This window comes from Micrasema longulum, unplaced genomic scaffold (assembly GCF_059751315.1).
Source record: "Micrasema longulum isolate JH-2025_06_02 unplaced genomic scaffold, ASM5975131v1 h1tg003330l, whole genome shotgun sequence".
NCBI lineage: Eukaryota > Metazoa > Arthropoda > Insecta > Trichoptera > Brachycentridae > Micrasema > Micrasema longulum.
Window position 1 is genome coordinate 5583 of NW_028280406.1, and position 27735 is coordinate 33317.

The following is a 27735-nucleotide window of genomic DNA, read 5'->3' on the forward strand; positions in this document are numbered from 1 at the left end:
ATAACTCAATTTTAGCTATATAGAGACATTAGTCACTTAGCATTGTCGCCGTCAATATTTGATTCTTAATCAAGCATACTTTTTCTGTAGTAAAAAGTTTTTTTTTGTGCTGTACTTAAAAATATTTATGGCCACCACATATATATATATATATAAATATATATATACAGTAAAACCTCGTTTTTACGTTACTCGATTTTACGTTTTCCTGCTTTTTACACCGAAATTTTTAGGTTCCATTTTTTTTCATACATTCTCATTCAATTTTCCCCCCAATTAACGTTTTTCATAACCCCGGTTTTACATCAAAATTTTTTCATAACTCATTCGATCTGTCAAAAGACGGGCCGCGCGCCGCCGCGCGAATGGAGAATAAAATCGTGGTAGATAAAAAAATGTGTAAATTATTGTCTCAAGCTAAATTCAAAGTGGGTGCAGTGTAATTGACCATTTTGTTTAAGTGTCTAGTTTTGTCATTTTTCTAAATTGTGACATGCGGTTGACGCATGTTTAGGAAGAATAAAGTCTTCGCATCAATAAATTACGATGCAAAAAGTTAAAAAAATAGGCAATACAAATATTATTTGATGTTATACATACATACTGTGAAAAGGGGATGGTTTAAACGGTTATCATAAAAGTGTGAAACAGTCCGCGATGTAAATGACAGTTGAAATTTTGTGGTGCCATACTAAAAAAAGTGATACCATATGAATAAAATTTCCCAATATTTAGGGAAAAAATTGTTGTATGCATTTTATGCAAATTCAAATTTTTATTTTCGTGTTTTTAAGGTACCTAGATAAAATTATTTATGCATGTATTTTTTAATTCAATAAAAAATAACACATTGCAGAATTGTTTGAATAAATACAAAATATTTTTAATTAAATCATTGGTAAATATGAATAATCCTTAATCATGACAGTTCTTACAATTTTTCTGCAGTATATTTAGTATAGTCTTGTACAATAATTATATAAATATTGACGCGCGGGCCGCGGTGCCAATATTGCGACATAATTTTGGCTTTTTTGACACATCAAATGAATTCCAAAAATTTTTAAGCGTAAAACCGGGATGATGAAAAATGTAAAATACATTAATTGGGGGAATATTTGTATGAAAATGTATGAAGAAAAATGGGTCCTGAACATTTCGGTGTAAAAAGCGGGAAATGTAAAATCGATGAATGTAAAAACGAGGTTTTACTGTACATACAAATATTTAATAACATTTAGTAAATTAAATATTGATAGTAAAAATATGTAATAAAAAGGAACAGGGATTCATTGCGCTATTAAACTCACAAAACATTAGATTATTTAGTTTTCGATGAGCTTTTTTACCCCGAATTTGTATAAAAAATACCAGATCTGGTAAAACTGTGACTTGAACGAGATAGGCTTTAAACCTTGAAGTACTTCATACGGTGGTGCTTCAAACCTGGAAGGGCGTTTTCCACTCGACGGCTTCTCTCGGGTAAAAATCTGCATTGTCAGCTTTTGATTTTCGATGGTTATTTCAATTCACTAGATCTCTCAGCTTGTCCCTCCACACCTTGACCTTCTTGTTGACGACCGTCTTGTAGTTGGTCCGCGTGACGCCCGCGGCCGGCGCGGCGCGGCGCGCCGCCGCGCGCTCGTCCAGCAGCGCGTAGTAGCCCGGGTAGGGGTGGTCGGCCGCGGGGGGCGCGCGCGGGTCGGGCGACAGGTCCGAGCGGCGCTGGCGGACGAAGGTGCCGAACATGGCCGTCTCCGTGAACCACTCGAGGAACAGCTGCACGTGCTTGGAGCGGACGCTCTTGATGAAGAGGTCCTTCTGCAAACGTTTTTTTTATATTATTATCGGGTGACTGACGGATACAGGAAAATACATAAAACAAACAAAAAGTAATAAGTCTGATTCATTGGGGTAGTCAGTGTCAAGTTTGAACAAGTTGTGATTTTAACATAACATATTACAACAGAGATAAAGAACGTTTTGAAGAAAGAAATATATAAGTCTAGGTGGATGTTACGAAGTGCGCAAAGTTTTTTAATGTTTTTTTAATAACATTGTACAAACATTTATTAGGGACAGAGACTCAGCTTAAAGTGACACAATTTGGAACGACCCATGCCTATGAACTTGCCCCGACTCGCTCGGAAATCTGTGTTGAATCGGGGCACTTGTAGCCACTTAAATAATAATAATTATGGATAACTTATACAGCGCCATTTTCGTAATATAATACCTCAAGAGCGCTTTACAAAGTGATTATGTAAAGATTTAATTTAAACTTTTTAATTTAAGAAAAATAATATACTATGTCACCACATGCTAAGAATTTATTCAAATGATTTAGAGAACAAGTGGGTTTTAAGTTTCTTCCGAAACATCACTTCACTCTCACAGCCTCGCACCTCTGCTGAAGTAGCATTCCACGCCGTAGGGCCTGCGACCGCAAATGCGTGTTCGCCAAATTTAGTGCGCTGTTTGCGTAGAGGTATAATAACTTTTCCTTTCGACGTTGATGTAGCTGATCTAAGCGTAAGACGTCTGTCAGCTAGTTCATCTGGAATGCAGAGTTCCCTTAGATATTCCGGAGCAGAGTTGTACAGTGACTTATACATAAGCCAACAGAGTTTGTATTCCACCCTCTGTGGTAAACGTAGCCAGTGTGATTCCCGAAGTAGTGGAATAATATGACTGAAAAAGCTGATGACAGGTCATAAGCCTCGTAGATGCCTAGTTTTCTATAATCCTTCCTCTAAAATGTTCTTCATCACTGTTGTAATACGTTAATAATAACAGCTTCCCAATGGGTTGAGTCCAGTCCTTGTCTACAAAACTTTGGACAAACTCAAAACATTGTTGTGACTTGTCAGTCGGCTTCCAGAACCGGAAGAGTGAGTAGGGAACTTCTTCGCTATTTCTTTACAATGTTTAGTCAACCACTGCGACTTTGACTTGCGAGTACTGTATAACATATCGATAACCAATACTTTCCATGTTTACAAATTGACTGAGAGCTCTCAGTACTGATGGCTTCGGCACCATATGCAATGGCGGGTCTGAGGAGAGTTTTGTAAATAATGGTCTTAGTTTTTCTAGAGAGCAATTTGGATCCCAGATGTTTAAACAAGCCATAGTAACATCTGTTTACTGCCGATAATCGTGCTCTAATCTCGGCACTATAATAGATATTATTAGTAATTTCAGTACCTAAATATAAAAGGAGTTGACATTGTCTATGTGGTGTGACCCAAGGTCAATTGCCTGCTGTACATAGTTTATTTGTGACTACATTTAGTCTTAGATGTATTTATTTTAAGACCCATGTCACTTGCAGCCATTTTTCGCACTAAGAAATCAGCTTTTTATCCCGATATAATTCTGGAGAAGTGTAGTAATTAGCACAGGCTAATGAGCCTGATGATGATATTTCTGGGTGGTCTTTCTGAAAATAGTCTAGAACGATAGTGATGAACAAAATACCTGAAAGTCGAGTTGGCTCGTGGCGTCTGTGAAGAAGAGGCGGTAGTCGCCGAGCAGTTCCACAAAGAAGCGGAGGAAGGCTTCCGCCACCAGAACGTTCCGGGTCCTACGGGCGTTCACGTCGGAGGGGCTGGTAGATGTTATAGGCGGCCCTGTATACAAATTATTTTTATGAATTTTTACGCCAATAAGGCTTTATATGCCCATATGGCACCGTAGGGGTAGGCAGAGAGAATGAACCGCCACACGTATTATCGTATTATCTTTGGCTTTACCCGACCAAGTTTCTCCAGGGTACGTATTCTGATAGGATGTTAAAATTTATCTTTAATTTTATGTACAAAGTAAAATTGAGTGTTCTGTATGAAAAATAGAATATGTTGACAAATCTTTTTTTCTAAACGTGTTCAATTACCGACGAAGATACTTTGAATTTTCATACAAATATACACACTTTCGTACATAAATATCAATATTAGTTTATACCGTCTCAGTGTGTACCGATAAAGATAGCCATTCATAATTGCGGCCCTAGGTATCCTTGGCTACAACAGTTTAGAGACTAGAAGGAATGTGTATTTAACTACACATTTTTATCCATTGTTGCGCGATATGATCGATAATTCTGAGATTATGATGAGCATTGGTTTGTATGTTCCTGATAATTACCTAAGACAGCGTCAGCATAGATTGTTTCATATTCCGAAATACAGGACTAACCTGCCGATGGTTATACCTGTTGGAAGAGCTACCGCTATGCTGAACAACATCGCTCTGGATATTGATCTATTCCATGTATCCGAAGGGGTTTTCCGGAGCAGGATTCTCCTACTACTTTTACATAAGTCTCTTTCATGTATTTGTTCTTTTTTATAATATGTATGTATTGATTGTAGGTTTATTATGTATATGTTCTTTTTAAATAAATTGAAATATAAATATATTTGAGATATATAAATAAAATTCCCTTGTTTTATGAACCACATTTTATCGACACAACTGACTGGTTTTGGCAACTACGCACTACGCGTTGCCATCTTCAGGGTTTTATAAGAACTAAACATACGTAATATGTAAAAGAAACACTTAACATATTAGTGGGTGTCGATAAGGATACAAAAGAGGGTTATTGTGTTTATGGTCCGGATGGGGTGGCAGAGAGAATGAACCGCCACACACGTCTATCCTGGCACACATTCCTAATTTCTTCCACATTCATACATCTTGTCATACATGCCCTTCGGTTCTGTCTGCTTTTGACACGACCAGACTTAAGATTTCGGTTTATCTGATCATGCCACGTCTTCCTCGGCCGTCCTCGTCTCGCAATATTTTAGCGTTGCGATGTGTTGATATTACGGCTGATTATTGTGGACAGCTGTTTAACCTACAACTTCTGACACGTATGTTCACTACACGTGCCGCTAGTGCCATCTATGTGTGAAACCTGGAAACTTGTATACTGGTATATAGAGTGCTAAATAAAGCAATATTAAGAAATAAACGCTTCTCTCCTATCCTCGCTTACTCCCGAAGTGATTCATCACATAGGAAGATTTCTGAATGAGAATGGCGTCAACTTTTAGGAGGCTTTTATTTCATTTTTTTATTTATCCTTTTGTGCATAATGTTAATAGTACATTCAAAACCCCAGTCTACATCAAATCATTTATGTGGATGGCAGAAATCATCCTTCATAGGATGAATTTCCAAAAAAAAAAGAAATTATAGAATGGACATTGAGGGGAGACCCTTAAGCCCACCATCCACCCGCAGCTGTTATAGAGTCCCGAGGGACTCTCTGTCAGCTGCGCATAGAGGAAAGTTATTATAAATATTCCTAAGGAATACAAACTCTATGCAGATTAAGGAGGGGGGAGGAGGACGCTTTTTATTCAAAAAAATATGTTAACAAATAATTTACATAAATAAACGTATCCAAATATACAAAAACATTTTCTTAAAAACTATAGTAACATAACAAACATAACTTACACAAAACATAAGTAAAAACACGGATATTTACATTAAGAGAACGACGTTGGATAAAGAAGGACTCCCCGGGTGGTCAGAGGCAGAGGATCCGAATACCACCCCCGTAAGGGGAGGACAAAACAAAAGAACGTGTGCGTTCCGCTCGGAAGGAAGCACAGACCCAACTGAATGAGCATCCCACAGGAACGGTTGCCTGTCCCACCATATTTTACCCACCTAGGCGTCCGCGCATCTGAGGAGCTCCCAACGCGATACCCGAGTCCGGACAAACTGACGGAAGAGTGCAAAATTCGTACTGTTGGCCATCAGATCCACATTCCATGGACACGAATAGAATGGACAGTATTTTATCATCATCATCAAACCCTATATATCCAGGACACATCACCAGTCCATTTCCTTTTCGAGGATATTTACCCCAGAGCAGCCATCGGCTGGAAAACTCTTCAAGGTTCTAGATCTATTTCACAGCACATACAGAAGTGCGCATGTTTCTAAAATGGTTGATACAGTTCTTACTAACCTAAACACATTAAAACAGAGATGAAGAACATTTAAGAGAAGGTAAAGAAGTCTAGGCATCTACAGGGCTTATGACCTGTCAATGGCTGGTTTAAGTGGCCATTGACAGGTCATAAGCCCTGTAAATGCCTAGACTTCCTTATTTCCTTCAAAATAAAATGAACTATTTTTTTAATTCAATAAATTTACATTGATCAATTTGTCTCATTTCTTACGTTTTGAAAAATGATGTAACCTTGTAAGAACATCGTTAATAATGTTTATTTTTAATTTATTTCAACAGAGAGGGAAAACATTTTTTAGAAGGGAATATGGAAGTCTAAGCATTTACAGGGCTTATGACCTGTCAATGGCTGGTTAAAGTGGCCACTTTACACACTATGTAAAGTGTAACATTCACCATGCTGCCTGTGTTTGAACATGCACATGTCCTCAACTCTTCCATCTGTTGACTTTTGTTAAGTAAAAGATCTGAAACCTTTATCACGTGGGTGAGATTCATCCGGCTGAACCAAATCACCCACTAGGCAACGCCAATTTTCCAATTTTTATACTTCTTCTTTTACCGGGTAGTTAATTAAACAATGTTTGAGTATGTCCAAATGCTTGCAGACTGGCTGGATTTCATTTTTAAATTTATTTCAACAGAGAGGGAAAACATTTTTGAGAAGGGATATGGATGTTCAAACATGGGCAGAATGGTGAATGTTACACAGTGTGTAAAGTGGCCGCTTAAACCAGCCATTGACAGGTCATAAGCCCTGTAGATGCCTAGACTTCTATATTACCTTCTCCTAAATGTTCTTCATCTCTTTTCAGCAGCTCCCCGGGGAGTTGAATCCAGTTCTCGTCTACAAGAATTTTGACAAACCCAAAATATTGTTCTTACTAACCTAGTTGCAGGGAGGCCTTCAAAGTTTTGGCCAACAGGGGGGGCAGCAGGGTGCTCTCGTCCCCTTGCGATGTGATGATTCGCTCGCACGGACTGTCGCGGCAGGACTTGGAAATGTCCACAATCATTCCCTGAAAGATGCCATTCAATCACTTGAGGGGATATACATTTGGAACTATGAAAAAAATATTCGATGAGTGGGGATGAAGATCGTATGGTTTCAATATTATGTATCTTTTTTGGGTGATACCGTGTATGTTGGATTTGATCCGACGTTTCGGCTACCATTGCAGGAGCCATCTTCAGGGAAAACTGTAACTGTAAAGGTACATAATATTGATAACGGTGACCGTGAAAACCTTTGCACCTATTTATCGTATGGTTTGTTCGCGGAGTCATGCGGGGGTGGACTGCGGGGGGCTTGGAGCATCTCGCGCGAGCCCCTCGTTAAATTTGACTTGGGCCTCACATTCTACTGTTAATAATAATATTTTTAACGTCTTTTGTAAAGGTTGTCTGAGTCTTTCGTTTAGTTTTGTCTGGTAGTTTATTGTATAATTTCAGTCCGTGGTTTATTAGTCTCGATTGTCCTTTTCTCGTTTTAGAAGGTTGCATATGATATTTTTCTGATATTCTCGTATTGTGTTCACGTTTACTACAGTTTTTTTCAAGTTTTAATTCTTCGTCTACAATTACATCAGTGGCTTATTTATGAATAAATTTTATTTTTTTTACATTTACATTTTTTGCAGTGGTGAATTACATCACAGAGCACCCAGGCTTGAGAAAAATCACATTTTTAATTTTTGTGTTCTCACCGGGAATCGAACCCGGAACCTTCCGTGCGTGAGTCAAGCGTCTTGACCACTACACCACGGAGGCCGCCTTTAAGGATTCTAGTTTAAAGAGGTCAGTTACATTCGATTGTTTAGTTTGTTTGAAAAGTTCTCTAGTTGCTGTTAGATAGGGTAGGTCATATACTAACTTTCATATTTTATTTTGCTGTCTTTGTTGTCTGTTTATGTCATTTTGATATCCTGCTCCCCATAGTAGTTGCATATAACATATTTTAGTTTTGACATAGGCTTCGTACATTAAATATTCTTCCCACCCCTGGTGTCATGTAAGGTTTTGGCACGACCAATATTTGTGTATTTTCGACAAGGACTACAGAATATCCAATTTTGAGGCTCGTCAGCAGGTGAGAAAGAGGGGATATGGAAGAGGGTAAAGAACACCAAGTCGTTGGAACAATTGGCATAATCCCCCAGTCTACACACGAGCGTTTCCAGAAATTCTCCAGCAGCCTAGTGGACCACATGGTGACGATATCTACCTACTGTCTACAAAAGATTCTCTTCGGACATCTATCTCCCTTTGTTAACCATGGAGTTGAAACAGTGCTTTATTTATTTAGTTTTTTATTGCTTACTTCTTGGCATGAACACTTGACAAACTTACTAGAATGCTGTATTTTTTGTAAATTTATTGATATCATTCTAACTTTGCTAGAATTCCACTCGTCCATGCGCTTTGTAGCTGCACGATGATTGGTTATCTAGCTTTCATATACCAACTTAAAAATACCTAAATTTTATAAATGGGGTCTAGAATTCCAATCGTCTATGCGCTTAGTAGCTGCAAGACGTTTTGTAATCTTACTCCTTTTTATTATTCATATTATTTTTATTTTTTTTTAGTATCATTAATACACTAAATTTATTTGTCAATTTTTAAAATGTGTAAATGGGGGCTAAATTTCTAACTGTCTATGCGCTCTGTAGCTGCAAGACGTCCTGTAATCTAGCTCCTATCTGTTATAATTTTTTATTGATCTTAATTGAAAACGAGGAACTAGAATCCCAACCGTCCATGCGCTCTGTAGCTGCAAGACGTACTGGGATATTTATTAATTGTACAGCGCCCTTGCGGTGATTTTCACAAAAATGGCGCTATATAAATTATCCAACTACATATATATATATATATATATAAAGAAAAATATACCACAGCACCAAAATTAGCATAAAAAATATTTTTAAATTTGTAATCTTGAGTTGCCGCAAAAACGCGGTCATTGCATTGGCCACGGCCCCTAATACGCCACAATTCATATTTATTTTCAACTTTTTTCCTGACCATTATTGACAGAATCAAGAAAGGGGTGCCGCGTTGGTTTGGACATGTAGAGCGAATGGACAGCGAAAGAACGGCTAAAAGGATCTACGATGCAAATGTTGATGGACGCAGAAAACGAGGAGGACCGAGAAGGACATGGCACGATCGAGTCCATCAAACACTTGAAGATGGACATGTCAAAAGTAGGAATAATCGGCGTGCGTGCATGAGAAGATGTATGAATGTAGAGGAAGCGAGGTCTGTATGCCAAGATAGTGTTATGGCGTTCTATCCTCTCTGCCTACCCCTGCGGGGAAACGGCGTGATGGTTTGTTTGTTGTTGTTGTCCTGACCGTTCAAATTTTTATAGAACATCGTCACGAATCTTGACGCTACAACAATCAATGCCAAACATGTCAGGTTTTTCTAGTGACACTTAAAAAAGTTTTTTTTTTAAAGTTATATATGAAAACATTTTTCCACAGTATCTATATTGATTTTGAAAATACAATAAACTAAATCCATTTCATATATTTTTATCGGTATTCGATATTTCCCCATTGTCAAGGCCAAACATGTCGAGTTTTCGTTGAAACATATTTTTTAACAATTTTATTTTAAAAATTATTAATGAAAACATTTTTCTACAATATCCATATTAATTTTGAAATTACAAAGAATTTTTCTTAATCCACGTGATATTTTTCCCTACTGAGAAAAAAACTTCTTTGGATTTTTTCTTGCAACAGGCAGAAATAGCTGTCTAATCTAACTTAAAAATAAAGACGTTTTAGTCAACCCAATTTTATAGTAAAAAACCCCGAGATATAGCATTGACCGCCATTTTTCAGAATTAGACAGTGTGGTCGCGCGCGGTATTTAGTGCTGTGGTCGAAATGCTATTGGGACTGTAATCCCCGCTGTACCGACCTCCTGGAAGTTGAGGTCCCGGAAGAGGCCGGGGTCGGGAGCGTAGAGGCCGGCCAGGATGGGAATGGGCGCCTCCATGAGGTCGCGCCGGATCTCTGCGGGCACGCAGCTCACCAGGGTGTGCTGCCAGCAGAAGGGGTACAGGATGGACTGGAGGCCCTCGATGCAGGAAGACAGCTTGCTGTGAGGAATGTAAAGGAGATGAGAGAGGTGAACAGATTTCAGATTGACATGTAGGTATTTTAAATAATGTTTTAATATGTACATAATATGTTGCCACAAATTGTGAAAACCTTAGAAAAAAAATGATAAATATTTTTTTTTTTTTTTATATTCCTGTCCCAACTTCCAAGAAATTTAATTCGGTTCTTAAATATGTTGGGACGAGTTAAAAAGTAAAATAATTAACATTAATATTAATAAGTAAAATAGTTTACATAAATGTACGGGTGAAGCAATGAATACATAAGTAAACTCTTAATTTGATAATGTCCTAACAAGACTAAACGAGTCACATTATACACTCTTGTATATGTAAAAAAATAAATGTAGAATTAAATCCAATAAAAGTACAGTAAAACCCTTAGAGTAATAATGCGTAACCTAGAGAGAAGCCCTATCACCATGTTTCATAGAATGCAAGCGATGTCAGTTAGCAACCAATTGGTGGCCATTTTGTTTTAAATGTTTTTTTCTTAAATATTCTTATCAAAATAGTGTTTTTACTTGGAGAGATACATTTAAAACAGTTTTACAACTTCAAACCGCTCTCCTGAACAATTCACCAAACGTGACCTCCAGCATTTCAGCTTTAAGGTACATATCTTAGAGTAATGATGCGTCAACCTATAGAGAAGCCCTATCACTATGTTTCATGGAACGCAAGCGATGTTGGTTAGCAACGAATTGGCAGCCATTTTGTTTGTTTGACGGTTCTATCGGATGCTTTTGTCGCTGTGCTTGGCTTTGTTTGTAAATAACTTGGATATTTACGTAACAATAAATAAACATCCACTATGGGGAATTGCAGTATGTTTGGTTGCAGCAGTAGGAGCGTCAAAGCTGTTAAAGGAGGCAGTCTTCACAGGTAATTGATTTAGAATATTTTCCCATGATTTAAATTGACTTTTGGCATTTATTGTCCCGACACGTGTATTATGTTGCTTAAAAACATTCCTTATATCAACATATTTACTTAAGATACTATTTTTTCTCAATTTAGGGGATAAATTTGTGAATTAAAGTATGTTTACTTCAAACTTTACTCGAAAATAGCAACGTTAACCTTGAAATTGCATCTAAAATGACGTGTCATGATTTCAGGCCGCTACGACTCGCCGTTTCGGAGATGTGACGGACAAACAAACAAACTGAACACGGGACTTTGGTTCCACGGAGTTGGGATTTATGTCTCAATAAATGTAACATAAGTATATTGCGAATAAAATTAATAAATAAATAAAAAATAAACACACACATGTATTTTCAGTTTTACAAAATAAATATAGGCGAATTAAAGAAAAATAAATTGGAATAACCCTGCAATAGTAAATACACAGGTACATATTTAAGAGTATTAAGAATGCAGATTGATATACGGCCCGTTGTTTTGCTGCGAACTGTAGCTAACTTAATACTCAATAATCATGGAACGGATTTCCTACGTTTGGGCTCCTGTATAGCTTGGCGCATTATTACTCTGAGCATAGAACTGAAATTTGAATGAGCCCAGATGTAGGCTTGATAATGTACATTGATAATTTAAACTAATTTGCATCAAAAGAAAAATTGTACCTACCATAATTTATCACAGACAATAACCACTTTTCTCTCTATCAACAGAGTCCCGAAAATCTTCACCAAACAACTGACGCCGATGCTGTCAAACAGAGCCGAAAGACAATCCTCTTCCAATCTCGGCTCCAAAGGACGTTTCAGGGTCACAACTTCCAAACAGCTCCTCGAGCTGTAGCTCCTGTACTTCTTCTCCTTGTCCAGACGCTCTTCCCGGCCCTTCAAAAAGTCGGAATCGAGGCTGGAGGCATCCAGGTTGGAAGAGCCCAAGCTGGAGGTATCCGGGTTGGAAGGGTCCAAGCTCAAGGCGTCCAGGTTGGAGTTGCTGCCGCCGAATTCTCTCTGGAAAATATTGGGAGAGAGCGTATTGCCAGACTCGATGACGCTTTGGAACTCCTTCAAGTCGGGGCCGTAGAGGCGTTCCAGCGATCTCATGACGGACAGTTCGCTGTCTTTGCCCATCGCCGGTACATCGGCGCTTCTTCTGCGAAATTTGTCGCCGTCTTCCGAGTTGGCCCTCTCGAAGGTCTTCATGACCTCGCCGAGGTTCACGGAGCTCCGGAGCGTCGAGCACTTCTTGAAGGAGGTTTCGTCGTCGTCGACAACGAGCCGCTTCGGCGACCGCAGCTGCTTCAGCGTCAGGCTCTGCCCGGGGAGCGGGAATTCCGAGTTATACAGCTGGGTCATTATGGAGTTCATTATGAAGTCCGATGTGCCGTGGCGGGATTCGATCTCTTGCAAAACCTGGAGGGGAAAAAAATGTAATAATTTCCTTTTCAGATGGGTACACGAATAACGCATCACAGTTTACCTGGAAAATTAAATGCTAAAATGAATAAAGCTGAAAAGCTGGAAGTTACATTTGGTATATTAAACAATGTTCAAATGCTTGCAGACTGGCTGGATTTCCTACCTAGGGAGTTATTCATATTTAAATTAATTTTAACAGAGAGGGAAAACATTTCGAGAAGGGAATATGGAAGTCTAGGCATTTACAGGGCTTATGACCCGTCATCGGCTGGTTTAAGTGGCCACTTTACACACTGTGTAACATTCACCATTCTGGCAATGTTTGAACATCCACATTTTTTCTACTCTTCCATCTGTTGACTTTTGAGAAGTAAAAGAGCTGTAACCTTTATCATGTGATAGTACACGGGGCTTATGACCCGTCATTGGCTGGTTTAAGTGGCCACTTTACACGCTGTGTAACATTCACCATTCTGGCAATGTTTGAACATCCACATTTTCTCTACTCTTCCATCTGTGGACTTTTGAGAAGTAAAAGAGCTGTAACCTTTATCATGTGATAGTACACAGGGCTTATGACCCGTCATTGGCTGGTTTAAGTGGCCACTTTACACGCTGTGTAACATTCACCATTCTGGCAATGTTTGAACACCGACATTTTCTCTACTCTTCCATCTGTTGACTTTTGAGAAGTAAAAGAGCCTTTATCACCTTTATCATGTGATAGTACACAGGGCTTATGACCCGTCATTTGGCTGGTTTAAGTGGCCACTTTACACGCTGTGTAACATTCACCATTCTGGCAATGTTTGAACATCCACATTTTCTCTACTCTTCTATCTGTTGACTTTTGAGAAGGAAAAGAGCTGTAACCTTTATCATGTGATAGTAGGTTATTTGGTTCAGCCGGATGAATCTCACCTACAAGTTATTTTTATCTTAAGGATCATTATCGAAATATTTTCTTCAGGTTCACTAATGAGTTGATATGATGCTATTTTAATGAGTTTAAGTATTTTATTTTATTTTTAGTGTCCCATCTTTCGTGAGTGTGGTTTTGTAAATAATGATTTCTGAAAAACAAAGGGTAAAAAGTCATTAGTAAAATTATATTACAATGGGTAAAGTAATGGAGAATGCACGTGCGTTATCTGTTCATTAAGTAATTCTACGTTAACCCGAAGAAAAAATTTCGATAATGATCCTTAAGATAAAAATAACTTTATTTAATTTACTTTCATATAACTTTGAATTATCTATCCTTCAGTCTGTTTTGTATAAATACATTAAACTCTTTAATAAAGATACCAGCCTCGAAGATGTCGCGAAAGCGATGAAACCGGTCACTGGATATTCCAAATTTGTGGATTAAAGTATCACTCGTCTTTTATTTACATAATAAAGTACAGATATTGACTTCAGCGTGGTAGAAATACCTTGTAGTAGAAATCCGGGGCACGGTATTTGGACAGCAGGCAGTAAGCCAGCGGGAGGCAGGCGCCCGCGCCCTCCGGCAGCACCCGTCTGCAGTAGCCGTACGTCCTGAGCCCCCGCTCGTCCGTGAGCACCAGCCCGTACTGCAGGAGGCTGGGCGGCTCCCCCCGGGGGCGTTCGGAGGACTCGGGAAACACGAGCGACTCCATTCTGGGCGGCAGGCTCGTCTGGAAAGGAAAGATGGCTTATTTATTTCATCGCAGAAATCCTACGATCTATTCCGTGGAAATAAGGTGTGAACTTGTCAGATCCTAACCCCTTAATTCACATTCTCAAAGCACACTATTAATACCCATATTTATTTATTTTATTTGTTCTATTGGATTACTATTGTAAGAACTGCGAACTGACCTTTTCGGGGAACACGCTCTTGACGTACGCCTGCCCCGTGGAATAGTTCATCCCGATGAGGACGCACGCGTCCATCAGCCCGCCCTTCCTCACCTCGTCCGGCGGCCGCGCCTCGCTCGCGGCGCCGCAGACGCCGCCGGGGGGCGCCGAGTCCGGCTCCGTGGGGAGGTAGCCGGCGCGAGAAGACACGCGGCGGACGTAGCGCTTGCGCTTCTCGGTCAGGCTGCGCGTCAGCTTGAGGGACGCTGGATTGGAACAGAATTCAAAGATAATAAGACTGCGTTCGTGGTATTCTTTGAGGTGTGAAAGTATTTCAAGTTTCAGCGCTGCAGAAGTATTTTTTTTATTATATATTCTAAATAATGTACAAAATCTAGATCAGCAAGAGGTTAAGAACGCGCTATTGTCCTTAAAATATAGCTTGATTAGAATGACGTTTGTCAGAAAAAGTGACGACATAACTTTGTAGTAACGTCTAAGGAGTTATTTATATTGAAACACGAAAAATCATTAGTATCTGGAGAGTTAATTAATTTTTTTAATACAATGCTTGAGACATAAATCAACATTAATGTATAAAATCAGCTTTAAAACTAAAATACACCTAATTATTAATGACGTTCTTGCAAAGTTACATCATTTTGGAAAAACGTTAGAGATGGGACAAATTGATCGAATGAAAAAATAATTCATTTGATGTTGTTCATGAAAAAAGTATAAATGTCGCATTTTTTGGTGAGTAATTGTCTTAAACACGCTTAAATAAACTTGTTTTTTTTATGTTTATTTATTTATTTATTCATTTAAAATTACACTAGTTTAAATATTAATGAACTTATTAAGGCTTTTTAGGCTATGCCCGTGTCAGGCCACAATAAATAACAATAAAAATACATAGTAAAATAAATTAGATTAAATTATATACATTTGCATTTTTGTATCAATTTTCGGAAACAGAGTTTCATGTTTGCACGAAAAAACTGATAAAATCGATTTGATCAGTGATCGGTAATTTCCCATCAATAATAACATTAGTTTGACAGCTGTCATTTTAATCAAGCAATATTTTAATGTAATGACTATAGTTACCTTCATCTCCCGTGTCTTGATCGGTCTCCCCGGAAGTGCTGCCGTCCAGGATGCACACCTCGGCCACGGTGTCGTAGATCTCCGTCATCAGGCGGTTCAGCTGCAAACCAAAACACCATCGCATTAAACGCTGCTATCTGGCCGTGAAAACATTGCCACAGTACTGGTGGTTTAACTCAAGCTGGCGCGTTCAGAAAACCCACACTAACGCATTTAAAATCTACAGGATGTTGATTTGAAAAAATGCTGTATTAAATTTTAACCAAATGTGGTATTTTTTTTTTTTAATTATGTGTTGGATTAGAGGGTTGTGTGTATGAAAAGAAAAATATTAAGAAAATGTAATATTAATTTACTTAAATACTTTGTTTCATTATTTCTTATTTTTTAAATTATTTTTGAAAATTTAACTAATGATTTAAATTTGAAAAAATGTTTTTTTTTTGGTCAATTACTCTGGAACTCAAATGAGAAATTGTGTAGATTGGTTTAAGTATTTAAATAACAACATTTATTGTTTATTAATAAGTGTGTATACATATTTTCTCCAATATAATTTTTACTGTGCATTTTAATTACTTTCTATTAATTATTATAATGATGAACACAAAATATTAAATAAAAAAAATGCTTGTTTAAAAATAAATACTCGTAAATATATGCCATTTTCTCAAGTTTTCGCTCTAATCCAAAAGAGATTTTTAAAAACATTTAATGTAACAATTTATTATAATAATAAAAATACGTATATAGTTATATTCCACTTTTATTTTATTTTTTATTTTTTTAAATTTTCATTAAATTTAAATACATGTAATTCAAATACATTCAAGGAATATAGATGTTCAAATATAGGCAGAATGGTGAATGTCACACAGTGTGTAAAGTGGCCACTTAAACCAGCCATTGACAGGTCATAAGCCCTGTAGATGCCTATATTACCTTCTCTTAAATGTTCTTCATGTCTGTTGTAATATGTTAAAATCAATGTGGTTATTGTGGAGAAATCTTTTCATTTATAACTTTAAAAAATAAATAATAAAATAATGTATCACTATAAAAACGCCATGTACCGTGTGACACTTCATGCCTTGATGCCCTAAAATCCCCTGACTCTGTCAAGCCGAGTCGTCGAAGGGGTCGAGAGTTTCAGATACCTAGGAGTTACGGAAAAAGGCAGCTTTCAAAAAGAACTGGGAGTGCGGCTAGGAGTAGCAGGCGCCACATTCAATAGTATGAAGGCTGTTTGGAGATCGGAAATTTACTCGGTGAAAACTAAATGCCGCCTATACAACGCCTGCATAACACCTGTTCTCCACTAGGGCCCAAAGCAGCCCAAATCAGGGTACGTATTCTGATTGGAAGTTAAAACTTATCTTCAATTTTATCTACAAAGTAAAATAAAGTTTTCTGTATGAAAAATATAATATGTGTACAATTTTTTTTTTCTAAACGTGTTCAATTACCGTTTACCGACAAAGATACTTTAATTTTTTTACAAATGTACACACTTTCGTACATAAATATCGATATTAGTTTTAACCGTCTCAGTATATACCTATGAAGATAGCCGTTCATAATCGTGGCCCAGTAGCTCAATCACAAATAACTATCGACATGCTTAAAAACATGGTAAGCATTTGAACGATCACAATCGACAATAATGAACATGCTGAAGTTATCGCAGTCATAAGTCAACGCACGTATCAGTTTGTTTTTTGGTTTCTTCGTAAATAAATACAGTTCATTGGCCAAAAATCGGCGTTTATTATAAGAGAATAATACAATATATTGCATTTGCAAAATACTAAGGAATATCTAATACAAAAAAGTGAAAATTAAATTACAATCACTACGGCGACTTCTTTTCTTGACATTTGGCTTGACAATCGCCGGCTAAATGCAATAAATAGCATGATCAATAATAAATAATAAATAATAAATAATAAATAATAAATAATAAATAATAAATAATAAATAATAAATAATAAATAATAAATAATAAATAATAAATAATAAATAATAAATAATAAATAATAAATAATAAATAATAAATAATAAATAATAAATAATAAAAAAATAAATAATAAATAATAAATATTAAATAATGAATAATGAATAATGAATAATGAATAATGAATAATAAATAAATAATAAATAATAAATAAATAATAAATAATAAATAATAAATAAATAAATAAAAATAGCAGTTATGGAATATTTTCCATATTTACACCACCGGTGAAATTCAAACATGTGATTGCGCAGCAGGATTATACGTCGCAAAACGTAAATATTTTGACATTTTATACTAGGTGTTCGCGGATGTTCCATTGTGATCGCGAATGCGATAAACCACCATGGTGAGAAATTGTTATCACGCCACTTATTAGCACGTCGATAGTTATTTGTGATTGAGCTACAGAGGTGATCTCTTAAGTCGGTAGTCTGATAAAAAAAGTAGAAACATCGTACGATTTGGAAATTTTATGACACTGTTCTTTCAAAATTGCGCCGTTACAAAAATAAAGTAAATAGACTTATGTCCTATATCTTATGATACAAACAAAAATTTCGTCACGAATTTCTGATAAAAAATATACTTACGTAAATGCTTTGCAAATCAGCTCTTGAAATTTATACTTAAGTTAGAGATTAAATATTTAAGAAAAATTTGTTCCAATGATTTGAAGATAACCGATTAAGTAAAAAAGGTGATTCAAACTGATTCTTAAATTATTGTTTTTAAGTCTCCGTTAACATGTGGAGCATTCCCTCAGAGAAATAATAGGTCACCCGCCGGTGACCGCTGTGGCTGATGGGACCATAGAATTATAATATACCAGAAGACGCGTAGACCCAAGTTTCCATACATCGCAATGTGTCCAAAAGTTTGCCAATTAAACCCCCCCCCCCACCCCTGGCCGCATAATGTTGCCAGACCGCGAACAATTATTAACAGTTAAGTTTTACCACAAAAAATATTTAACTGTCTGTACTATAAAAAAAAACAGGTGCTTTTATTAGACAAACATAAAAAAAAAAAACATTAAATAAACATTTTAGTAAATCAATACTGTTTAAATAGGCTAATTAAAAGAAAGCTGGGTAAATAATTCGACTACCCTGGCAATACTAACAAAATATCCATCTTGTTTTATTTCACAATCTGACAAGACTGTAAAATAATCGAATTCTTAAGTAATATTATCTGTGAATTCGCTACCTACACATGAAATGTAATCCCGGCAGTATTTTTACACTTAAAAACGACACAACACGGCATAATTGAATTTAAATCGGCAGTTGCGTACTAAGCGACGTCTACAGAATAACTATAGTACTTAAAATAATGCTTGATTAGAACGACATTTGTCAGAAAAAGTGATGACATAACTTTGTAGTAACGACTAGGCAGTTATTTATTTGACACACGAAAAATCATTCGTATCTGGCGTGTTAATTTATTTTTTTAATACAATGCTTGATACGTAAATATATAAAATCAGCTTTGAAACTAAAAAAAATCTAAAATAAACCTAATTATTAACAATGTTTGATTATGTCCAAATGCTTGCAGACTGGCTGGATTTCCTCCCTAGGGAGTTGTTCATATTTAAATTCATTTCAATAGAGAGGGAAAAAATTTTGAGAAGGGAATATGGAAGTCTAGGCATTTACAGGGCTTATGACCTGTCATTGGCTGGTTTAAGTGGCCACTTTACACACTGTGTAACATTCACCATTCTGCCCATGTTTGAACATCCACATTTCCTCAACTCTTCCATCTGTTGACTTTTGTGAAGTAAAAGAGCTGAAACCTTTATCACGTGGGTGAGATTCATCCGGCTGAACCAAATCACCTACTAGGCAACGCCTGAAAACCAGCCAATGACAGGTCATAAGCCCTGTAAATGCCTAGACTTCCATATTCCCTTCTCAAAAAAAAAAAAAAAAAAATTCCCTCTCTGTTGAAATGAATTTAAATATGAACAACTCCCTAGGGAGGAAATCCAGCCAGTCTGCAAGCATTTGGACATAATCAAACATTGTTGAATTACTACCTGGTAAAAGAAGAAGTATAAAAATTGAAAAATTGTTTTCAGGCGTTGCCTAGTAGGTGATTTGGTTCAGCCGGATGAATCTCACCCACGTGATAAAGGTTTCAGCTCTTTTACTTCACAAAAGTCAACAGATGGAAGAGTTGAGGAAATGTGGATGTTCAAACATGGGCAGAATGGTGAATGTTACACAGTGTGTAAAGTGGCCACTTAAACCAGCCAATGACGGGTCATAAGCCCTGTCAATGCTTAGACTTCCATATTCCCTTCTCAAAAATGTTTTCCCTCTCTGTTGAAATAAATTAAAAATAAACTCAATTATTAACGACGTTCTTACAAGGTTACATCATTTTGCAAAAACGCAAGAAATGGGACAAATTGATCAATGTAAATTTATTGAATTAAAAAAATAGTTCATTTGATGTTGTTCATGAAAAAAGTATAATTGTTTTATTTTTTGGTGAATAATTGTATTAAACACACTATAATAAGCTTGTTTTTGCGTTTTTATATCATGATTGCATGAAGAAACTGATAAAATTGACAATATTTTGAGTTTGTCCAAATTTTTGTAGACAAGGACTGGATTCAACTCCCTAGGGAGCCGTTTATATTAACATATAACAACAGAGATGAAGAACTTAATATAAACGGCTCCCTAGGGAGTTGAATCCAGTCCTTGTCTACAAAGATTTGGACAAACTCAAAATATTGTTTATAAATCCACCTGGTCCATGAAGAAGTATAGAAATTGAAAAAATAACATTTTCAGGCGTTGCCTAGTATGTAGGTGAAATAATTCAATTAGATGAATCTCACCTGCATAAATGAAGGTTTCAGCTCTTTACCTTCACAAACATTAACAGATGAAAGAATTGAAGGAATATAGATGTTCGAATATGGGCAGAATGGTGAATGTTACACAGTGTGTAAAGTGGCCACTGAAACCAGCCATTGACAGGTCATAAGCCCTGTAGATGCCTAGACTTCTATATTACCTTATCTTAAAAGTTCTTCATCTCTGTTGTAATATGTTAATGATAAAATTGATTTGATCAGTTATCGGTAATTTCCCATCGCTAATGACATTAGTTTGACGGCTGTCGTTCTAATCAAGCTGTATTTTAAGGACTATGATGTCCAAAACGTAAAACTACTCATTTATGAGTAGTTTAGACGGCTTCAGTTTGATGCGATATTATAATTCTATTGGTGGGACATTTGATTTCAAAATTTTTCAATTTTAGTTTAACTATGTCATCGAAATTCATACAATAGTCAAATATTTTTTCAAAGGAAGATAAAGAAGCATCTAATTATAGTGCTTTCCAGAAAAGCCCAAACAGTCGATATGTTCTGCGAAGTTATTATTTGGTGACGAATTTAAGCCAAAATATTCGATATTAATGAGAGATTGTTTTGTGTTGATGAGCGTGTAATATTGAACACATGTTTCAATAAATTATAAGTTGTGGAAAAAAACATAATAGAGAAATATCACATACTACGAATACCGACGAAAATGTGTGAAATGGATTTAGAAAAACTCATTGTGTTTTCAAATCAATATGGATTTTGAGGAAAAATGTTTTCATGCATAAATTCTATACTTATAATTAGAAATCAAACACTGATTTGAGTCTACTGAACACTTTATTTTATTTTTGAAAGCAAAGGGCGTAAACTTAATATACTTGAACAATTGGAAATTAATAAATATCTAAATAATCCTAATTTTAAAATAATAAATGAACAAACTAACCTAATATCCTCACCACTATTAAACATATTTAAATAGACTGTTATTCTTCACTTTGTTCCTTTTTGTACACGCTTATATGACGCGTAATTAATAGATGAATCATGTTACAATTGCATTTGATAAGAAATTCTTAAAAATAGAAATATTGTATAATAATACATTTATGTTTATATAAATTTCCTCATAATATTTCAATCATGTTTTAAAACTAAAATGAACAGCAACCTATTATAATATTATTGATATTTTTTCGACAACAATTATCTAAATTTACAAAAGTATAAAGCTTCATTAATTATCTCACAATGCATACTTGTATGTCAATAAATAACTCACTTTGTTATATTTTCCCCGAAATTCAAATATAAATTCCCCATTACCTATTAAACACTTAGCCTCACCCTTAACCATTGGTTTTTCCCTCAATTATGATTAATGTACATACTATAGTTCATAAGATTATTTTTATTTTCTACTTAAGTACCTTGAATTATATAACTATATAAGGACCTTCAATCCAAATAATCTTCACATTCGTTTGAAAATGCCCTAATAAGGCGAAACAATTGTCACGAAGTTTTTATTTTTATATGTTAATATTTGTAAAAATAAAATAAAGTGTTCAGTAGACTCAAATCAGTGTTTGATTTCTAATTATAAGTTTAAATATGGAGTTCTACAAAACAAACACCAAATCAATCAATCCATAAATTTTATAATTAAATAGTTGGAAAATATGTCTTCACCAAAACGTGTCATGTTTGGCCTTGACAATTGTGACGTCGAGATTAGCGACGATGTTCTATTCAAATTTAAACGGTCACAAACAGAGTCTAATATTTAATCGAATCGTGACAGGGCGCGTCCATAGTGCGGGCCTAAAGCGGTGGCGACAGCGGGCGCGTTAATTTAAAACATACGAAAACGTATTAAAAACGCCACACATGGCCATAGTACGAGGCCTGTGGCGGGCGCGACACATTGATGTTACCGCCGGTTTCTCGGGCCTAGCTAGCGACCAGCAAATAACCTACCTTGCAGGGGCGAATCGTCAAAGTAAGCGATTATGCACAGCTTACCATTATATTTGACTTTTAATAATAATAATTTATAGTAACCATGTTTATGAGAAAAATAAAAAAGTAATTAGATTTTGGTATTATTTATGTTTTCTCTGGATATTCATTGTTTACCTTTAAGACTGAAAAAGCACACATTATGATAAAACTGTAAATACTTTTAAATATCATTATAAAATACATAATTTACTGCCTTAGAACGGGGAAGCTATCCCTAGTTAGGCAGTTTAGATGAACCAACAGCAAAAATAAAAAAATATGTATGCTTACTTTTACTACTGAATTAATTTGTTGTATAAATAATTACTTGTATATTGCTGTAATAAATATGTAAAATAATAAATAAAAAAATAAATAAAAAAAATATTTATTATAAATCACCGTTTATATCTTTCTACAAAACAATATCTATAAAGTGCGCCCAGCGCCGGCGCCCAGCCCATTCTTACTGAACGATGAAACTAGCCGATTACCTCAGCTTATTCTTCCATACAAAAAAGTACACTCTATTTTTCGTCTTTAACCCAAGTCGGCTTTTTTAGTACCAAAACAAACTTGCAGATTACAAATATTTTTAGAAGATTCTCTATTTGGAAACTAGTATTTCGAACATTATTTCCGAAGGACTATTTTTGTTTGATGGGATACCGTTGACATATTATGTATCACATGGGACAGGTGGCGTTCGCAGTGGCCATTTTAGGCATTATTCATTTTTAAAGAAATCGGTCAGTGCTCTGTCTTGGCCTTAGCTTTAGACCTTAGCTTGGTTTAATAGTCTATTTTCAAATATTTTTTTTAAAAAAACACCGAACTTCCTCATTATAGCGTTGTTACGTGTCGTGATGGATTTCCGGGCTAAGGGTAGCCATGTTCTTCAACGTTTGGTGTATTTTGACAGCTGCGGGGTTTGACGACAACTCGTGACGTCGCGGGCAAAGTAATTTCAGAATTACAAAACTTTCAAAAATCATAGTGATGATACATAGAATTAAGAATAGTCCAGAAGGAGCATAGAATCATATTTGAATACTTTGGACTGTGTCCGAAAATCCCCCGCGATGCCCTACTTTCACCGCGAGCATTCGTGACGTCGCCGCGTAATGTTGCAAGATGGGAAAAAATATAATTAAAACACAAATGTAAGGTAAAAAAAGCAATCTGTCAATTTCTCCAAAATTTTATTGTGCACGCGGAAATATTGATTGACCGAACAGAGTAGATAAGTAAAGTGTCATTTAATAAGAGTAATTGAATTAATGAACTTTGAACTTAAAATATAAAATAAATTTTATTTGACATAAAACGGATATTTTTATGTCATGTTAAATAATATTCGATGTTTTAAAGATAATGTCGGTCAAATGTCCACCACAGAGTTGTTTAATCCGAAGTCCAATTTTTAGTTCTCTCATTAGATGAGCAAAGTAGGATAAAAAAAAATACTACCCTAGCAACACTTAAGAAATGTTCATTTTGTTTTCTTCGACAATCTGACAGATGGAAAAATAATTCAATTTTTAAGTAATGCATTTGCTACTTACACATTTATTTGCTAATTACACATGAAATGTGATTGCATCCCGCTTCTTTAAGATCCTAGCAGTATTTCTACACTTTAAAACGACACAACACGCGGCATAGTTAAATTCAAATCAGGAGTTGCGTACTGAGCGACGTCTACAAAGAAACTAATGGGTCAAATCGTGAACCTACTCATTTATGAGTAGTTAAGTTGCCGTTTAGTTGCTTTTTGATGTACGTATGCGGTTTCTGGACTATTCTTAATTCTATGACCATAGTGATGATATTTTTTTTTTTTAAATAGATATTTTTTGGCTTAGTTTGATATTCTATAAACAAATAATAAAAAATAAAAAAACAACCGAACTTCCTTAATATATGCAACAATAATATATTTATAAAAAATAATAAATAATTTCATGCGTGCAATTTTCACTTTCGCTCGTCTAGTTCTGGTGTAACTAAAGGTCACAGAAATAATCAATAATGAGGTGACGTCACGAATCCTCCTTAGAAAGCGGCAAAAACTCTCCCGACAGAATCAATAAAAAAAACAACACAGATTTACACAGTCAAAGAGATAACAAAATACACATACAATTATCACGATATGACTCACTTTACACAGCCGACAGTCATCACAACTTTTATATTTCACAATTGTTCTCAAAAATCATTGAAACTTCACCGTTTAACACGCGAAAATGAGTTTTTTTATTGTTGTGTTTCGGAGCTGTCAAAAGCGGCAGCCATTGTTGTGAAAATTTTGATTGTCCGATTCGAATTGACATCCGAGCGCGGTATTTTGAAAATGCGGGCTGCGCGCGCTCGACCGAGCTCACCCAACGCAGCCTGCGAATTTGACAATGTATTTCTTCGCAGGGCGACAAAAGAGAGCGCACGAATGCGGCAGTTGTGTCGGTTGGCTAAGTTGGAATTCGGGTTGCCAGAAACAAGATAATCAAAAAAATACATTATTAATTTATTATAGAAATAAAAGATAAGACATAACTGTATTTTGTTTTTTTTTTTATATACTTTTTTACTATGACTTAAAATATGTTTCTTAATATGTATTTTGTTTTTACTGCGTATTTTACTGAGTTTTTTAAAAATGTTTTTACTTATTTATTGTGTATGCAGACAATTGGTAGAATTCTATATTCAATTTGGTTATGTATCCAAATTTTTTAAACTTATACTCGGACAAGATATTTAAGAATGCTCTCTCTGATGTCAGAAAGGGAATAAGAATTAACGGCGAAATTATCAATAACATTCGATATGCTGACGATACCGTTATCCTGTCTGACAACGCATGTGTCCTTCAGGAACTTCTTAATAAAATTGACGAAGCTGGTAGAGTAATGGGCTTGAACATCAATGTGGCCAAAACAAAGATGATAGTGTTTAGCCGAAACCCTCACAATAATGCTGTATTGTGAATAAATGGTCAAACAATAGAGAGAGTGACTAACTTTAATTACCTCGGCAGTCAAATCACTTCTGATCTGGATCCGGATAAGGAAATTAGATGCAGAATAGAAATAGCACGATCAGCATTCAATGGCATGAAATCATTCTTCTGCAGTGATAGTCTTAATTTAAAACTGAGACAAAGGATGGTCAAGTGCTATGTGTGGTCAATACTGCTCTACGGGGTTGAAACATGGACTCTCAAGGTGAACTCCATGAACCGATTAGAGGCTTTTGAAATGTGGCTTCACCGGAGAATGCTGAAAATCCCGTGGACAGATTTAGTGACCAACGTGGAGGTGTTGAGACGAGCCAGTGCCGAAAAAGAACTACTGTCCTCAATAAAACAGAGAAAACTCGCATATCTGGGCCATATCATGCGCGGAAGCAAATATACGCTTCTATAGCTTATTATGATGGGAAAGATCGAGGGAAAGCGTGGGGTTGGAAGGCGACAGATGTCCTGGCTGAGAAACATCCGCGACTGGACGGGAGTGCGTGGGGTTGAGGCGCTGTTCCAGTTGGCGCAGGACCGGAATGCCTACTCTAGAGTGATCGCCAACGTCGGGGAGACCTGATATGGCACAGAAAGAAGAAGATCCAAAATAAAACAAGTTTATTGGAATTTTAATTTTCAAACAAACTATGTCTAATGTCCTAACAAGACGAAACGCGTTACAATATACCCTTTGTATATTTTATAAAAAATAAAGTAAAATTATAATCCAGTAAACTTGTTTTATTTAGGATATATTACCAAATGTTTTTTACTATCTCTTTTACTATGCTTCTTACTATATATTTTGTTTTTACTGCGTATTTTACGGAGTTTTCAAATATTTTTTCCTATGTTTTTTACTATGTTTTTCACTATGTCCACTACCTATATTATTGTTTCTATATATTGATGAAAGTTTTTTATATTTTTTTTACTGTCTTAGAACGGGGTAAATAACCCTAGTTATATAGTCAATGCAACTTTGTATAAATTATAATTTTATGTATATAATATGATAATAATTAATAAATATCTACGAGTAATCACTAACAAACATCAATTTCAATGAGGAAGTTCAGAGGTTTTATGATTTTTTTATTTGTTAAAAGACTATTAAACGAAGAAAAAATTTTTTTTTTTCAATTTTAACATATTGTATTATCAGCGCTACGATTTTTTAAGGTTTGTATTTCTGAAATAACATTCACGGCAAGCAAACCGGAAATCTTCCATAACTCTCTTTTCATTTGTTCATTGATATAAACCAGTAACGTTGTTCAAAGTAGTCCGTTATTATGAAAACGTATAATTTTAAGCACATTTTAAGGAATCTTTACAGTAAGAATTTACCCTCCAATTTTTACCACGCGCAAGAAAACATTTATTGTATCCAATTTCCCGTAGGGCTGAAGTTCCTCATTTACCCTCTTGTGCGCGATTTATTTGTGTTTTTAAACATATTTATTTCAACAAATGGCCAATGACAGGTCAGAGAGATACGGCGTTATATCGTCTCTGCCTACCCCTACAACTACACTGGAGCCTTGTTTTATACGGTTTAGAAATAACACGGTTAATTTTTAACCTCAAAGTAATAATGCGCTACTGCTGCGGAGCCGCCCTTACACGGACAAAAATCGTTCTAGGATTATCAATCGCGAAGTCAGATAATTTACCAAAGTCAAAATAATTTACAGCAAAAATATGGGCCGCAGACACTCAGGTCGAGAATCATAAGCGTAGCGACGACACCGCCACTCTACCCTAACTTGATTCCAATTTTCTTATAGTGAGTTATTTACAAATCGTTAATAATTTATTTTATTTTTATATTTAAATTTACAATACGCCCAAGGCATTTACAACAAATATACAGGTAAGTACAAACATAGTTAGTAATACTTTAAAAAATAAAACAACGCTTTTTTGTATACATGTAGAAACAATAAAAAGCATACTGCCATGCAAAATAAAAAGTGAAACTTTACATAGTAAAAAAGAAAAAAAATATGGATTTAAGAAAAGTAATTGAATTAAAAAGCAAATTGTAAATAACTTGTAAAGATTTAAAATATATATATATATATGTATGTATACTTATACGTATGAAAAATTGTATTAACAAATTATTGTTAAAAACAAATAATAAAAATTAGTTTACAGTAAGTATATATAAGATAATAACATAATATCTGGTACACAAAAGTATTTGAAAAAATCATAAAAACGCAAATATATATTTTTTAAAAAAAGCTTAATATTATGAAAGTGACGCCAAAATTAATAATATTTATTTTTGTTTTATTTTCCCAAGTTTTACGGGAAAAAAATACTGGTATCACCGGTGACCATTACGAATTCCGTAATATGCGTGCAGTCGCAGTTTGGCCATAAGAAATGCAATATCGGATGTGACATAC

At 35.6% G+C, this 27735-nt stretch overlaps 1 protein-coding gene across 3 annotated transcripts; it reads right to left on the bottom strand.

Moving 5' to 3' along the window:
- Nucleotides 1–476: 476 nt before the first annotated feature.
- On the bottom strand, nucleotides 477–24679 carry LOC148270861 (uncharacterized). Of its 3 annotated transcripts, none has more exons than XM_088242123.1 (9): nucleotides 24461–24679; nucleotides 15416–15515; nucleotides 14327–14571; nucleotides 13918–14142; nucleotides 11736–12475; nucleotides 9938–10118; nucleotides 6891–7020; nucleotides 3481–3632; nucleotides 477–1821 (listed from the first exon to the last, which is right to left on the bottom strand). In XM_088242123.1, the coding sequence occupies exons 2-9, from the start codon at nucleotides 15501–15503 to the stop codon at nucleotides 1525–1527; spliced, it is 2058 nt and encodes a 685-aa protein (XP_088098249.1). In that variant the 5' UTR covers nucleotides 15504–15515; nucleotides 24461–24679; the 3' UTR covers nucleotides 477–1524. The 3 variants fall into 3 exon arrangements, with proteins under 3 accessions (XP_088098249.1, XP_088098248.1, XP_088098250.1); XM_088242122.1 differs by having other exon boundaries at nucleotides 24440–24679; XM_088242124.1 differs by lacking the exons at nucleotides 477–1821; nucleotides 6891–7020 and having other exon boundaries at nucleotides 3493–3632; nucleotides 24440–24679.
- Nucleotides 24680–27735: the final 3056 nt, after the last annotated feature.

What these genes read in the sequence shown, in the direction of transcription:
- LOC148270861 (XM_088242123.1), bottom strand. Translation starts at nt 15,503, where the DNA reads ATGACGGAGATCTACGACACCGTGGCCGAGGTGTGCATCCTGGACGGC. An exon ending in GGGACCTCAACTTCCAGGAG is followed by an intron (nt 7,021 to 9,937) that starts GTCGGTACAGCG and finishes GGCATCTTTCAG; the next exon opens with GGAATGATTGTGGACATTTC. An exon ending in CGAGCCAACTCGACTTTCAG is followed by an intron (nt 1,822 to 3,480) that starts GTATTTTGTTCA and finishes AAACGTTTGCAG; the next exon opens with AAGGACCTCTTCATCAAGAG.